Genomic DNA, 15,520 nt, shown 5'->3' on the forward strand with positions numbered 1-15,520 from the left:
AATATAAAAAAATAATGGTAAGAATGGTATTGATTTACACATTTTTTAAAATGTGGGCTCACTCAGAAAAATCTCTATATAGATATAAAAAAAGTGGGCCCACATTTCGGTTTTCATTCATGACGCATACAGTTTCGTTGGTGATATCATTTGTCATTCTTTTTCATAACAACAGTTCCATTACTACAGTCAATAGATTAGTTTTAATATGGTGAGATTTGTGGATCTACTGATTTTTTAAAATGTGGGCCCACCCATCAGAATCTCTATAGAGATAAAAAAAAAAGTGGGCCCACATTTCTGTTTTCACTCTATCGCCTTGTTTTGAAGGTGAGCTCATTTGTCTTTCTGTTTTATTACTACGGTCAAAATAAAAAAAATTAATGGTAAGAATTGTATTGATTTACACATTTTTTAAAATGTGGGCCCACTCAGAAAAATCTCTATATAGATATAAAAAAAAGTGGGCCCACATTTCGGTTTTCATTCATGACGCATACAGTTTCGTTGGTGATATCTACAATTATCCTCAATTAATAAGATGACTAGGATTATGAAATGGCCTACCTTTCATGTCTCAGATATTTGTTCCACACCACAAGATGCTGAGTGTTTCAGTAAGAAAGTCCCTCCGAAATGTGGGCCCACATCTGTTACCCTCTTATAACCAGCTAGTAAGTGATCCACAATTCAGTAATGTTGACATAAACTTGTAACAATCGTGAGTCATACTACTGTTGTTCGTATTGATGGGAATGATTCACTAAATAGAATACCCTGTGCAGTTTTAATGATGAACTAAGTGACAGGCGGAACAGATTATCGCTTTCACAGCGCCATGTTTTTTCTCGGATACGTAACTAAACAGCATAGCTCCAATGTATATTTAGAGTTAGCTCCCTTTGACACTCGAACCACTGATAATGCGGTTTCGCCATTGATAGTGTATCAGGGGATCCATTAATTTGGAATGTGACATGTTATAGTTTAAGAACGATGCATATGCTTGGTTGTCATAATGGACGTTGGTGTGCATCAACACCAAGTTGGATTTTTGGTAAAAGTAAGAAGTAATTATTCCAGTTGCTCTAATGATCACATGTCCCTATACCAATTGTAATTATAAATTCAAAAAAATATGTTGTAAGGTTTTTGCAGTATTTGTAAATAAAAATGGATCTGGAACTCTTTTCACAGTGTTCTTGTTGTTAGCATAATCCTTTTTTCCCCCGCAGGAATTGGTAATAACCGTATTTATGAAGATGCTCCCCTGACCATAACACAATATATGTCATTGTCATAGATATGTCTTCAGTTTATCCGTTGGCGTTTTTTATGTCTTAAACTTTCAGGACCAAACGTAATATGCATTCAACTGTAATGATGACCACAAGGAACACCAACCGGTATCAAAATTGTTATTTATTAGGCTGTGTAAGAAAAATCCGTTTTTTTTCTGTTTGTATTTCTACAGATCGAATTTTTTATAGTTATGTGAATGTTTATTTTGTGGGCTGATGGCCAGTCAACAAAGAAATACAGATGTGCACATTGGTTGGTTGGTTTGTTGTTTAACTCCGCACTCAGCAATATTCCAGCTATATGACGGCGGTCTGTAAATAATCGAGTCTAGACCAGACAATCCAGTGATTAATATCATGAGCATCGATCCACGTAGTTGGGATCGATGACATGTATCAACCAAGTCAGAGAGTCTGACCACCCGATCCCGTTAGTCGCCTCTTACGACAAGCATAGTCACCTTTTACGGCAAGTATGGGTTACTGAAGACCTATTCTATCCCGGAATCTTCACGGGTCATGTGCACATTGCATGACATTTACTTACAGGTTGAATTGATCAATGATGGCAACAGAAAAGCATTAATAGTGAACTAGAGACACCGCCCCCCCCCCCCCCCCCCTCCACACAAACACACACACACACACCAACCCACACCAACCCACACCAACCCACACCACTCCTTTCTGGTTCCCCTTTCCCTGATGTTAATGACCTACGTTAATTCTAGAACGAAATCAAACACATTGTGACTGTGAATATTGTGAAATCTCCGTGAGTATATGAAAGATACACTTTCATAAATTAATTATTGCTTGCTTTAGAATCTGGTCGCTTGTCATAAATCTAACCATACCTGGAAACTTATAACCTACTTAGGATTAACCTTTCCTGTACGATTCCTACTTTATCATGAACACATTTGAATGAGCTGGAGAACAATGTGTTGTCTCGGGGACACGAATCAAATTTGCTAGGACTGCTAGTTAGCCCGAGCATTGTCCCTCTTCAATTGGATTTCCAAACATCCTTGTAGAATATTTAAACTAAAGGCCCTCATGATCACTGATGTTTGTGTTTTTTTCACGGTAACAGGTCATACAAAAATGTGGAACAAATCTAAACTCACGGACTGCCATTTGGTATAAAGAACACGGATGTAGCTTATTGATATACCATATGAAACCATGTTTACAACCTTATGTTTGTTATAAGGATATCATGGGGTATTGAAAAACGTAAGATTACACGCAGGTTCTTATACAGTTCTAAATAATGGCAGTTCAAATACAGTGAGAGTTCATGTCACGAACTTTCCAAACATGCGTCCGCCCGGAGAGCGGAAGGTCAGGGGTTCGATCCCGGGCCGCGTCATACAAAAAGACGTTAAAAGATTGTACTTGTTGTTACCCTGTCTGGCGCTCGGCATTAAGGGGCTAAAACAAGGACTGGTCGGCTCGGAGTCAGTATACTGTGTCTGAGTGGGGTATTCATGTTAAACTGCGGCATGGTATCTCAGTGAGCTAGCACTATAAATCGGCATCAGTCTGGACTAGTACAAGCAGCCACACACACACATACACGTGCATGCACGTCGCTATATAAGTGCAATAATCTTGGACGCGACGTTAAACCCAATTTCACCTCACCTCACCTCCAAACATGCAACCCTGACATTCTCGTCTCAATTGTAGAGTGGGTATGAGAGAGAGATAACAGCAGTCGCCTTGTATGTAATAACCGCTATATTGTGTAGAGATCTCGTGACATTCTATTACACCAGAATGTACTCCCGACGACTAATCTCAGTAACCAGACAATATCAAATTGTAAAATTATGGGGCTGATTGTAGAGTTTATTTTTCCCAATATCTCAATCGCCGGTTGTACAGCTTTAAAATGTCACTTCCTGTAGTTTGGGGAAAAGGTCACGTCCTGTTGTTGGGACTACACAATCGGTATTCCTTGTCATAACGTTATGAATACATGTTTGAGAGTTGTAAACTGATTAATACATGATATATTTTATGTTATACACCACATTAAAACTGACATCGATCCAGTCTGTATTTTTTAAAGCTAGTATTGTTACTTGTGATGCAACGTAAAGTAGCACGGTGAACAAGTTCAGATTACTCCGCCTGCCTCCCGAAGAAGGAATCTCACAAAAGAGGACAGTGGTAAACAACTGTTATTCATAGATAATCGTTGGTCACGTGAATAAGTCGTTAATTTGGTTGGAGACTCTCTTAACTGTATTCCCGATTTATCTTCCAAAGTCGATACCTAAACATAGAATCAACACACAAAGCACTTTTATTACCTCAGTAATGATTTTTTTGTCGTGACTTACATATTTTGCTGACGTGTAACATGTTCAGATAGTCAAAATAAATATCGATGGCCACTATGTAGATCGGTACCAATTGGTAGATGTTAATATAGGGGACTATTTGTTTATCCACAGGGCGCGTGCGGACTTGTTTTCGTGTTCCGCGTCAGTTAATAATAGCAATGATCACACAGTAAGTGTGGCTTCCTTCACACATATTTAAAATTAGGTATGAACATGCTTCCTGGAAGCATATCTGCGTGTTTACTGAACAGATTACACTCTTAAAAAACACGCACAGGAAGATTTTTAGTAAATGTATTGTATCTTATAAAGTCGATATATTTAATTTAATAGTTACATGTTGTTACTCATAACCATCATAACTCATGACTTCTGCGCCATTCTGCTTGTAACGCGTTGGCCAGTTGTGGGAGTGTCTGCGGCGTGTTCTGACGTTGACGTACACGTCGATGGAGTTCATCACAGAGGTGTTCGATTGGATTGAGATCTGGAGTTGATGTTGGCATTATGAGGTAATCTACCGTGACACGAGTTGTGTGCGGTTGAGCGTTGTCCTTTTGAAACAGCTCCCCTGGCGGTCAATGATTGGAAGAAGGTGAGGTTGAAGAATTAGATTCATGTAGCGATTTGCTGTCAACTTCCCCTGAATCACAACCAAGTCAGATCTCGTGGTGTAGGATATTGCACCCAACACCATGACACCGCCGCCAGTGTCTTTAATTCCAAGGATGTAAGGTATGGCACCAACGCAAGCGTCGCTGTCGATGGATCTGGTGCAAAACAGGGTCGGGATTCCAGCCTCGCGAAGATGGTTCCTGACAGTCTGGTCCGATATCCTCCTCAAACCAGGGATGCGTCCTGCAGTCTCCATAGCTGTGGCATGGTGGAACAGTCGAATGTAGCGATCCTGTGCAGGGGTGGTAACTCTTTGTCGACCGGTTCTCGGACTGTCTGCAGTGGAATTGAACTGTGTGTGTCGGTCACAAAGGCGGCAAATGGTGCTGTGGTGAACGTTGAAGTGGCGTGCAACAGAAGACTGCGATTCCCCTCTTTGGATACGTCCTATGGCGATGTTCCGATCGGCAGCGCTGAGTCTCGGTATTTTTAATTTGAAAAATGTTGACATATCAATGACACATTTTTGTCTTATGCTTGCCTTTTTATAGCCACTACCACGAGTTACGAATGCCATAACTTTCACCGGCATTTTGCCTTACTGTTTTCCTCCATGACATTTTTTAACAAGTGTGAAAACAATACCGTTTAAGACATTGCAAATCGACAATGGCTGTGGTTTGACGCACCGTTTGTCGAATATCAGGCCACCAACATTTTCCGATAACATATATCCAATTTATATACCGGATTTCTTTGTGTAGTTAGGTTCAGTGAACTACATACTACCTGTGCGTTTCATTTTTTGAAGTTTGTATGTGTAGCCGTTATGTGTGGTTCTATCCATAACAGATTATGCCTGGACATATTTTATCTTTGTAGTAGAATTTAAATGTTATTATCATTACATATACATGTACCGAAACAGGGTTGTTCACCCGGTTGGAGTGGCTCTTACTTTTAGTTACTCATTGTTGGTAATATCCGTTTTGTTTATGAAACAAGAGGCTAGGTGAATGGAAAACGTATACTAAATACTCTAACCCGTTCGAGGATTTATTAAATTTAATTTGAAAAAACAACAACACACAGGAACCACAATACACGTCGACATGTAAAGATCTGAAGCGTTAAGTTGAGACAGTTATTTTCACGCACTGTTGGCACTGTTGTGATGGAAATCGAAATAGATGCATTATGTTGCACATGTAGGCCCCAAAAGGAGTGTAATACGTACCCTCACCCCCACCCCCACCCCACAACAGAAAAAAACTACTACTACATGTAGTTGTGACACAGGAAATTAAATCTACCCGACAGTTCGACAACACTGGCCGTGTAGACTAACAAGACTTTGAGTGATTTTGTGGCGAGTTGCGGGCATTATTGCATAATTCGTTTGCAGACACCGCGTATGTATATGGAAACTGCCATTGTACCTGCTGTAATTGATGGGGTGGTTCACGTGATAACATACGGCACTATCAGTGGTGATGGACGGCGCCTTTGAACTCGCCTCCGACGATGATAACATAACAGCCATAATGTGTTTTTACCAAACTGGATATGACAATTCAATATTTTTAATATGGAGCTAAATGTACATATGCGTTGAGAGACATGTTATTATTAAACTGGTGGTAAAAGGAGACATAACGACTTTATTGCGTAGCTACTGACTGATTCATTTAAGCATGTTTTATTGTCAAGAAACACTGAATTATATACACTACAAGAGATAGTACACTGTAGAAACATGCACAGCCAGGTACTTATTTAAACAGACTTAGTATTATGTTAAAATACCTATAGGTGCAACAATAATATGACATGTTTCTTCTGAAGAATTGGAAAATTATATATTTCTTTAAGTCTATATTATATCATAATGTTCATGAATTAATATTAACATGCTTAATTCATCAAGTGGGTCTATTTTACCAAATATAATTGTTGTGAAATCAAATTTTCACCAAAATTCGTAATGAGAATATTTTTGCATGATGCAGATCGTATTGTTGTACCAAGAGAAGGAAGTGATGGGAATTTGCTCAAAAGATTTTTACTGGGAAGCAGTCTCTGGCACCTGTCAGCCTTGTGATGAACTCTGCCACCAAGCCGATGTCAGGGGGACAGGCGCACGCTGTAGAAAACTGTGTCCAGGTACCATGGAATTCATATAATTAAAACTGATGAAAAATCTAATACGAGATGTGCAAGAAATATGACACAATATAAAGTATTAGGAGACTCGTCCAAACATTTCAGTTTGATACATTGACAACTGAAATAGATGTATTCACCTGTATTTAACATCCTTTCAGATCTTGCTGTGAATATACTGTTTCATGTTATAAGTGGTAAACTATCGCTTTTAAAAGTATGATCTAAAATTATAAAAGCTCGGGACTTGTATGAAATTGATATATTGCATGTCTATAACATTACTGTGTTTCAGTGTCGCTGCCGGAGCCTGTGACAGCTTTATTGAATGCTCCAACTGCAACAACGTCTGCAACTCTACTATCAGACGATACCTCAAGTAGTGAACGATGTGAGGTTCCAAGTATCTAGTGCATAATAGGGCATTATATACAAATTTTTATACCAAAAGTAGTTGGTGTATTGTCTCGATCAAACGCACAGAATACTAGCAGTACATGTGGTATGATATGTAAAGAATGTAGTATTTCTTTAATACCTTATGAACAATCTGCAAAAGATGCACGTCACGTTATGAATATCCAAACCATGTTAAACTATTACCTCATACCATTTATTGTTGTCATAAAATATCTAACCCCGTGGGGATTCCGGGTTAGAATTGATCCCCAGAAACCTATGCTGGGCTGGCTAATTGACTTAGTTCATCGCATGCCATTGACCCCGTTGCTCATAACATCAATCACTGCATTGTCTGGTCCAGACTCCATTATTTATAACCCGCCGCCATATAGCTGGAATAATGATTGCTGCAGAGTTGAGCAACAAACAATTAAGTGTCTCGATTTAGTTTGTGCACATGCAATTTGTTTGAGTAATTGAAGGCAACAAAGTTGAACAAAACGAAAATCTGTCATGATGAAGTCATTTGGACTCACCATACTATAATTGTAATAACCGAGCCATGCTTTTGAAATTCTGGGGCAACTTAAACAATCAATGGAGATCTATTTGACAGATTTGTGCTCGGAACTGCCTGTTAAATAAAATGAGCGCCTTCTTACCAATGGTTATTTGCACCAGTTTATGTTTTTTGACAAAAGAAAGCTTGATTTGAACCTTACTAAGGATTACGTTAGATTGATCTTATGTGTTATAATAAATATTTAGCTGAATAAACAAATAAGGGTTTTTTTCAGATGGGTATGGGGCGGCAGAATATGCTGTCGTTATACTGGCTGTGAGCATCCTCCTGATTTCTCTGGTGTCCTCGGCAGTTTTGTTCAGAAGAGAAATATATTTGATCTTTTACAGGCTAAAAGTAAAGTACTGTCAACGTTGTAAACCCAGTTCAAATCTGAGAAGACAAGTATAATAGTTTGCGTCTGTTCGATTTTATCCTATTTTTCTTCATTACTGCCATTCTTATTTTAAGCCCATTTATCAAAATCAGAGAATGTTTCCTCGTTTTCAAGTCCGTATTCTATCTCCTAAGATGACCCAAATCTGAAACTATAGTAGAGACACATTTTTTCGATTGTTCAAACAGACACACCAGCACGAATGTTAATTAGAACATGAAATGTATAACAAATGTAAATATGAATGTATTCTATCATATTGTATCTTCAGGCTTCATTTCCCAATCAATTGAAAATAATTATTACTATTTTCAAGCAGTTCTGAAAATGTATTTTCGATTAGTGTAATATAGCTAAATTAAAGAAAATTAGTTATCAGATTTTTCAGATTTGATCATTTCATATAAAATAAATTGGATGTCAATTTGCGTTGCGTTTTATTACTTACTGTAAAGGAGGGTCAATGAACATGATGGCGAGTTAATCAAATTTAAACCCATGTTCATAAATGCTTGGAGTGTTTATTCCACTTAACTTGTTGATATTAAATTTACGATAAAATCTATAAAATGACGATGTGATTTTGCAACGTGTGTATTGAGGTTTCACGCGAAAAAAGTAGACCCAGTCGGAAGAAGCAATAAATGGAATGAATCGATATCGACTGCAGGGTACATTCAGTCTGCAGTCTTGCTCTATGTAAATTGCAAACAAGCGCAAAGGCGCACAAACAAAGACCTGTCATATTTGTGAAGAGTATTGTTTATTTTTAAAGCTGCGAACAGAAAGTTACATGGGTGTATAATAATATTTATGTGAACAGTTCATCATATCCCAGAATGTATACAATGTGACAATTTAATATTTAAATGAAGATACATGTTGCTCGTAAATATAAAGTTATCTAATAGTATTAAGTCCAAATGCCCAAGTTGATTTTACAAAGTTTTGATAGATATATTAATTGACCTCTCCAAAAAATCTCGGAAGCGAGATTTTGGGAATTCCCATTTACGTCACAGTCCGGTCATGTGACCTAATATTTGTGGTGGCGTGATCCATATAGGTCATCTGCCACAAAGGTCATCCGCCATAGTGAGATCCAGGGTATAAAATAGGGAATGTTTCTATCAACGATTTAGAATGGTCTGCCCCACCACCAAATCCTGGAGGGTCACTACAGACCCCCTAAATCAGTACTGGGGTGACGTAACACTGGAAAGAAGACTTGATTTGGATAGAGTTTATCACTCTCATGTCCGACTCAGTCGAAACAGATGTTTGGAGGGTGTTGGTTAAACCTCATACGAACATAGTACGATTCCTTTTGGCATCTGTGTTACTATGTCTAGTAGCAGGGAAGCCGATATGTGAAGGGGGGACATACTATGACATCGTTACCGACAATTGTGACCCTTGTAGTCATATATGTGACTATTCCGAGGCACAGAAGACAACAACAGAATGCGAAACTAAGTGTCCAGGTAAGATTAACGCTAGCTCTGCTTCACATGACCCTTGTTTATTCGCATCGCGTTGTGATGTAATAGCCAGTACGTTACATGGTTGCAGTCGTAAAACGCGTACAGTACACTAACTGTAACTTGATTTTATTGTCCCTTTTCATAAATACTTATCACACGTTTGACATTAAGAAAAGGAGAATGCAGAGCCTGTGCCATTTTATTTGCAAACGTATATATGCATTTCATTTGTTGTGTGTCCAGGTGGGTTTAGAATTTGCTTCATTGAGACCAGGGAGAGTGATTTTAAAAATCTATTTTCCTTCTAGAATATGGTAAGAGAGGATCTCTCCATCAACCAGGGAGCGTGATAATGAAAATCTATTTTCCGTCTAGAATATGGTAAGAGAGTATATCTCCATCAACCAGGGAGCATGATTATGAAAATCTATTTTCCTTCTAGAATATGGTAAGAGAGGATCTCTCCATCAACCAGGGAGCGTGATTATGAAAATCTATTTTCCTTCTAGAATATGGTAAGAGAGGATCTCTCCATCAACAGAAATGCCCCTATCTACAATATTATGACGACGTTGTGTCCCGATGTGACTCCTGTGAGAGCATCTGCCTCCATGCTGGACCACAGGATCCGGGCCATCAAGAAACATGTCGACGTCTCTGCCCTGGTCAGTTTTTTCTCCTTTCCAGATACTCGATCATTTAAAGGTGTATTAATATCATTTCCTTTAATCTTTGGTGGATATCCCTATAGTTACAGAGATAATACATGATATTGTTAAAATGTGTAAGGAATGTTGTTGTTTTGTTACAGAATGGCCTGGTTATAGCATTACAACTGTGTCTCCACAAGATTCCACCATGAAAAATCCTCAGAATAAATCACTCGCCAAAGACAATCTGCCTTATACATGTCCGTGTATTGTTCAATTTTGTATTTCTTTAATCATTTTCCCCCACATAAATGTATACAATGGTTGTAACCTCATCAATGCAATATAAACATGAATATTTTTTAAAGGCAACACTAATTTCAGATAACATAATTACTGCATTTGTGAAAAATTGCATTCAGTTACTTATGTTACAAAAATTAACGTATGATCCTGCTTGTTTTGTCATGACTGAAGCTATTGTACACAAACATACATTTTCGATGTTTTTTCATACAGTGGGCAGCAACGTTATCATCATACTGGCGACGTGTGTCATAGCGGTTGCTGTTGTTGGCCTTCTGTGTGTGGGCGTGATAAGGAGGAAGAAGTCTTTCTGTCAGCGACAGCATCATCCAAAACCAACACCAGGTATTTGTCACCTTCTGTCACCAACACCAACTTTCACCAATACCCACACAAATATGAATCCCCAACGTCCCTTAATAAATGACATAACTACCAAGATCCCCTTCATTCAACCATCTGTAAGTTCATCCCTCATCCACGACATACGTCCACCCTTACGATTACAACATGTCACCAACATCTCCGGCCCATTACCCACACGCTGCCACTGCCACTGCCACATCAGGTCGGACCATATGACAAATTGCGGGTGTTTCCACAGATAAATATTGCTCACGTTATATATACGGGAACCCTTATGTCATGTGATTCGCTAATACAAATCAGCTTTAGTTAATTATTTTCAGTTGTTTTATTACATTTTAATAATAAAAAAACATAAAAAGATGGTTTTCTGTATATTCCAGGTATTGACGCGGATAACACAATCTGTATAAACTAAGACCCAAAACAGATTTATCAGATTTGATTTTCGTGAATGTATGCTTCATACTCAATTTTGTCTGCTCCTCAGAACTCTTGACTGGCGAAGGAAACCCTCTCACTCAGCCCGAGGATGACAAACAGTTTCAAGGAAGATAGTTCATGCTACATAGATCTTATCAAAACAATGTTATGTCAACATGTATTTTAATGTAATAAATATATCTTAATATTAACGAAATTTCTTGTGAATATATTACTCAGCTTAGTTTTATTGGACAAGAAAGCAAGTTCTTCCTCTTCATGGGGAATGTGGTCTGTTCGCCACCAAGGTGTTGGTCATTACCATCCACACTCAAATCGGGATGTAAATTACCTCCCTTGAGTTATCGGGCTAGTGTAAGGTCCTTGACAGACTAGCATTTTTGAAAGAAAGAAACAACTCCTATTAATTTGCAGAGGGTTTTCAGTGCGGTTCAGAACATGTGTTTATGAATCGTCATTACTGATCTCTCCGATACTCATCAAACTGGTATTTGCATTTGGAATATTAGACAATAGCAAAGTTAAACCTTCATCCCCATACTGTGATAAACCTATCCATGCAATACCATTGTCAACAAACAAGGAATAATGCTGTTCTTAAAGTTTAGTGTACATATATTGACATAATACAAATTGACAAAAAGTATTTGACCCTACACACAATGTAAAACCTTAATCTTAAAATTGACATTTGATCAGGACAAGATTTGACACTTTTCACATCGTAATTATAGCACACCCACACACACACACACACACCCACACACCCACACCCACACACACACACACACACACACACACACACACACAAAACAAAACAAAACAAAACAAAACAAACAAATCAAAAACAACACACACACACAAACACACACACACTCCTCATCTATTTCAATTGATATGATTCATGGTCGCGTGGGAGTGACTATGTGACACCTTGACCTTGTCTAGCTTTATCAGTCAAAACTGGGTGAAGGTAAATGCACACCTAGCACACTGAGGTACAATGATATGACAAGCTACGAATTATGTTAACAAACCAATTGAAACCTTTAAAAGAAAAAAACCTATTCATAACTGAAAGGAAAAAAAATCCATACCCTAAAAAGAAACATGACAGATATGTGGTAGCTTAGAATAAAGTCCTTTACCTATATATCATTGTTTTGTTACGACGAAATCAGGTCATCTTTCATGACAATGCACACCTCCGCCATTACAGGTTTCCACCCGCTTGTGAAAACGGGATTCATCTCTTTTGCAAAACATATCTTGTTGGTTTTTTTATATGAGGCCGATGATCAAAGAGTCCTTCAAATACGGTAGTCATAATACCAAAATGCAGAAATGTGTAGGATTGTCTTTGACTACATAATAACCAAACATTTCAGGACGATCTGAAACAAATAAATCACCTTTATTTATCAGTAAAACTAACACTAGTACTGACTTGAATCGTCGACCGGTATTACAACAAAAGTCATTCGTTGTGGATTGTGGACAGGTTGTAGCTGCTTTCGCCATATTAAGCTTGAAGATGTACATTTAAAGTACAATCAACACTCATGTTAGTGGATCAGCTTTCATCCCTACCTGTGTTTCTGACAATTTAGTCCTTTACAAGAAAGTGACCTGAAGTGACCTTATCAGTGACAGCTGACATATTTTCATGGGGTTATTGGCAAGCAAATATCATTTAATGGTCGTCGTTCCATTTCGGATCATGTTATGCAATACGATTTTGATTATTCGTTTGAAATTTTGTTTCTCGCAATTTCTGATCATAAGAAACAAATCAGCAAGGAGAGGGGACAACTGTACCCCTGGGGATATCTATGAGTACTTCTTGCCTAAATGTCCTATTCACAAATTGATAATGATAATCTATGAGGCCATCATTTCAAATATTGCTTTCTCAGTACATTTACATGACATTTGCTTTCATTTTTGTGAATTTGCACCGGACATTGGAATATAGAGCTATAACTATATGTATAGTCACTACGTTTAGTTCTAAAATTTAGCCTCCTGGATCAAGCAAGTTTGAGAACCCACATGGTACAATAATTGATTCCGCTTGTCCCAATATTTTCTGTGAATGTAAAGAAAGTCCTTCCTTGTTGCGTTAAGGAGAATCGTTAATCTTTGATACAGGGATTTGGTGGTACATTTGCTGGACCCAACAAAACATCTGTGTTTGTACGCATTTTCCTGTACAAAGGAATGGACACGTCTTCAGATCTTAGAGTCAAGCTAAAAGAAGATAGTACTGATGCAGATTTCTTCCTGACTTACACTGGTTTAATATTTTGCTTTACAAGATATGCCATTTATACCAAGTTCGTTGATCGAACAATTAATGACTTATAGTGATCCTTCCACATGATGGCGAGGTTACTTAAGGCCTTGTTACTGGGAAGATGTAGGGCAGCCAGATTTGGGATTACAACAGCCAGGGACAGAATGGGTTTATTCCAGTTCTGTTTCCTCTTTTTAATTTGTGCATTCTACCAATGACAACATCATGCATCAACTTAACCCACTCAGACAGATATTCAACAGGTAAATCTGTTCTATAGTCCCATTGGCTTCGACAGCATCCATAATGATTTTAAAGTTGTGATCCGAAATATAGTGTAGAAGGCTGTTCACGATATTTTCTGGCCTTATTTGAATAACCAACACTAATAGAGACGTCACCTGAGATTATAGCCAACATGGTGTCAGCATTTATTCTTGACATATGCCTATGACATAAAAACATATATGGCATACCCAAACGAGATGAGCATGCAACTTAGATGAGACGGAAACGGAACGTTTGCACTTGTGCAAGTGAACTGTGTGTTTATACATCCGGAACAACATTGACGGATGCCACCGGTGGGGCATGATGAGCTTACCTTGAGCATCTGGTATCATAACTTTTCGAATGTGATTCATAAACACATGCTCATGAAAAAGTCGGAATCTCACAATGGATCCTGCTTTGGGCAGAAATTTCTTATGATCATCGACTTGTTTATGGCCTCATTTATTATTATGTTGATTATGTGTATGTTTGGGACAACGTTTTATAGCTAATAGGGGAGGGATACAGTGTTAACAGTGTTACCAAACTGTATTTACCAGATGGTTCCAGATTGATGGCATCGAATTAGACGTTCACTGTCTATGATACAGTATGTACATTAAATGCACATGGCCAATTTCTTGACGAATGAGGACGAGCTATTTTATTTCGGCGTGCCTATATCTTGCGACCAATAGTTTATGGGAAATCGTACCATCCATTACCATGAATGTAAAGCAGAAGAATGTTCAATCAAATCAATATACACATAAAAAGTCAACGCTAGAGAATAATCAGTCTCAATTAACTGTTCGAACAGATTTAAATGGCCTTAAAAGGCAAAATAGTCGGTACAACTTCATGAATGGATCACTGAAAATCGTGACACCATGAGTTCTAGAAAAGGGTAAGTATGTCCTCCACCGGTAGCACTCGATACCCACATACTCTGGATAAAATGTACAAGTGTTTTCTTGTTGCCCAACGTCGCACAGAAGTACTCCTTGCATACGACGGCGGCCTGTAAACAATCGAGTCCCGTCTAGACAATCCAGTGATGGTTCAGAAAATACAGTGACATGTTAGCGCCTTTACTGATTTTGTTGAAGCTAAAAACGATGTGTTAATTTTGAATTAAATCTGCGGCGAACAAGTGCAGAGATTCTGCTGCTTACAAGCAAAGAGGAACTCTTGTTCAACACGTTTTGGAGGTCGAAGGGCATTTACGCAGATAACTGTTACAAGAACAACCATTCTGTTCATAACTACTGCCACACATATCCTGTTCAACACGAGCAAATATCCAAGATATGTGTGCGTGTGTGTGTGCGTGTGTGTGTGCGTGTGTGTGTGCGTGTGTGTGTGCGTGTGTGTGTGTGTGTGTGTGTGTGTGTGTGTGTGTGTGTGTGTGTGTGTTTACTGATGTGGCTGACGCAGAGTCGATTATTTACCTGCTGCCATGATATAGACGGACTGTTGATGGCGTCAAACAACAAACGGACATCAGACAAAATTACAATAATCAGTATTAATGGTTCATTGGATAATATAATGCTTTTAAAAAACCCTATACACACCAGTAAAACCTGAACAACACTTCAGAACTATCATCATGGTATCATTGCTATTTGATTGTGATTAAAAAACAAAGGCACATGATATTCTCGGAATCGTCCAATCGACTCTGCTTTTAGCGGAGATTTCTTATGAATATAGAAATGGTTTCGTAGCTATAAATGTTCATATTTACGTGCCCCTGAACACCACGATCTCATCATTTCATTTGTTTTTCTGTGAGTATATATTTTATGCCCGATGGAATCTGTATTGGTGGATAATCAAGTCTGGCGTTGACGTTTTCAAAGTTTGAGTAAAACACGGTACGTAATCAATGCATTTCGACC

General features: G+C 38.3%; 1 protein-coding gene across 6 annotated transcripts in view; it reads left to right on the forward strand.

The window, feature by feature from the left end:
* Window positions 1-11,238, forward strand: part of LOC124152020 — a 29,446-nt gene extending 18,208 nt beyond the window's left edge. Inside the window, exons 1-8 of one of the 6 annotated variants that reach the window (XM_046524736.2) lie at window positions 3,392-3,482; window positions 6,283-6,436; window positions 6,732-6,827; window positions 7,636-9,281; window positions 9,791-9,946; window positions 10,093-10,191; window positions 10,451-10,582; window positions 11,094-11,238. In XM_046524736.2, the coding sequence (XP_046380692.1) occupies window positions 9,053-9,281; window positions 9,791-9,946; window positions 10,093-10,191; window positions 10,451-10,582; window positions 11,094-11,161 (684 nt within the window). In that variant the 5' untranslated portion in view covers window positions 3,392-3,482; window positions 6,283-6,436; window positions 6,732-6,827; window positions 7,636-9,052 and the 3' untranslated portion in view covers window positions 11,162-11,238. Of the gene's footprint in view, window positions 1-3,391; window positions 3,483-6,282; window positions 6,437-6,731; window positions 6,828-7,635; window positions 9,947-10,092; window positions 10,192-10,450; window positions 10,583-11,093 lie in introns of those variants that run through there. The other 5 variants (XR_007219943.1, XR_007219944.1, XR_007219942.1 and 2 more) reach the window with 5 other exon arrangements.
* The last annotated feature ends 4,282 nt before the right edge of the window (window positions 11,239-15,520 follow it).

This window comes from Haliotis rufescens, unplaced genomic scaffold (assembly GCF_023055435.1).
Source record: "Haliotis rufescens isolate VD_foot unplaced genomic scaffold, xgHalRufe1.0.p SCAF_11, whole genome shotgun sequence".
In the NCBI taxonomy this organism is placed as follows: domain Eukaryota; kingdom Metazoa; phylum Mollusca; class Gastropoda; order Lepetellida; family Haliotidae; genus Haliotis; species Haliotis rufescens.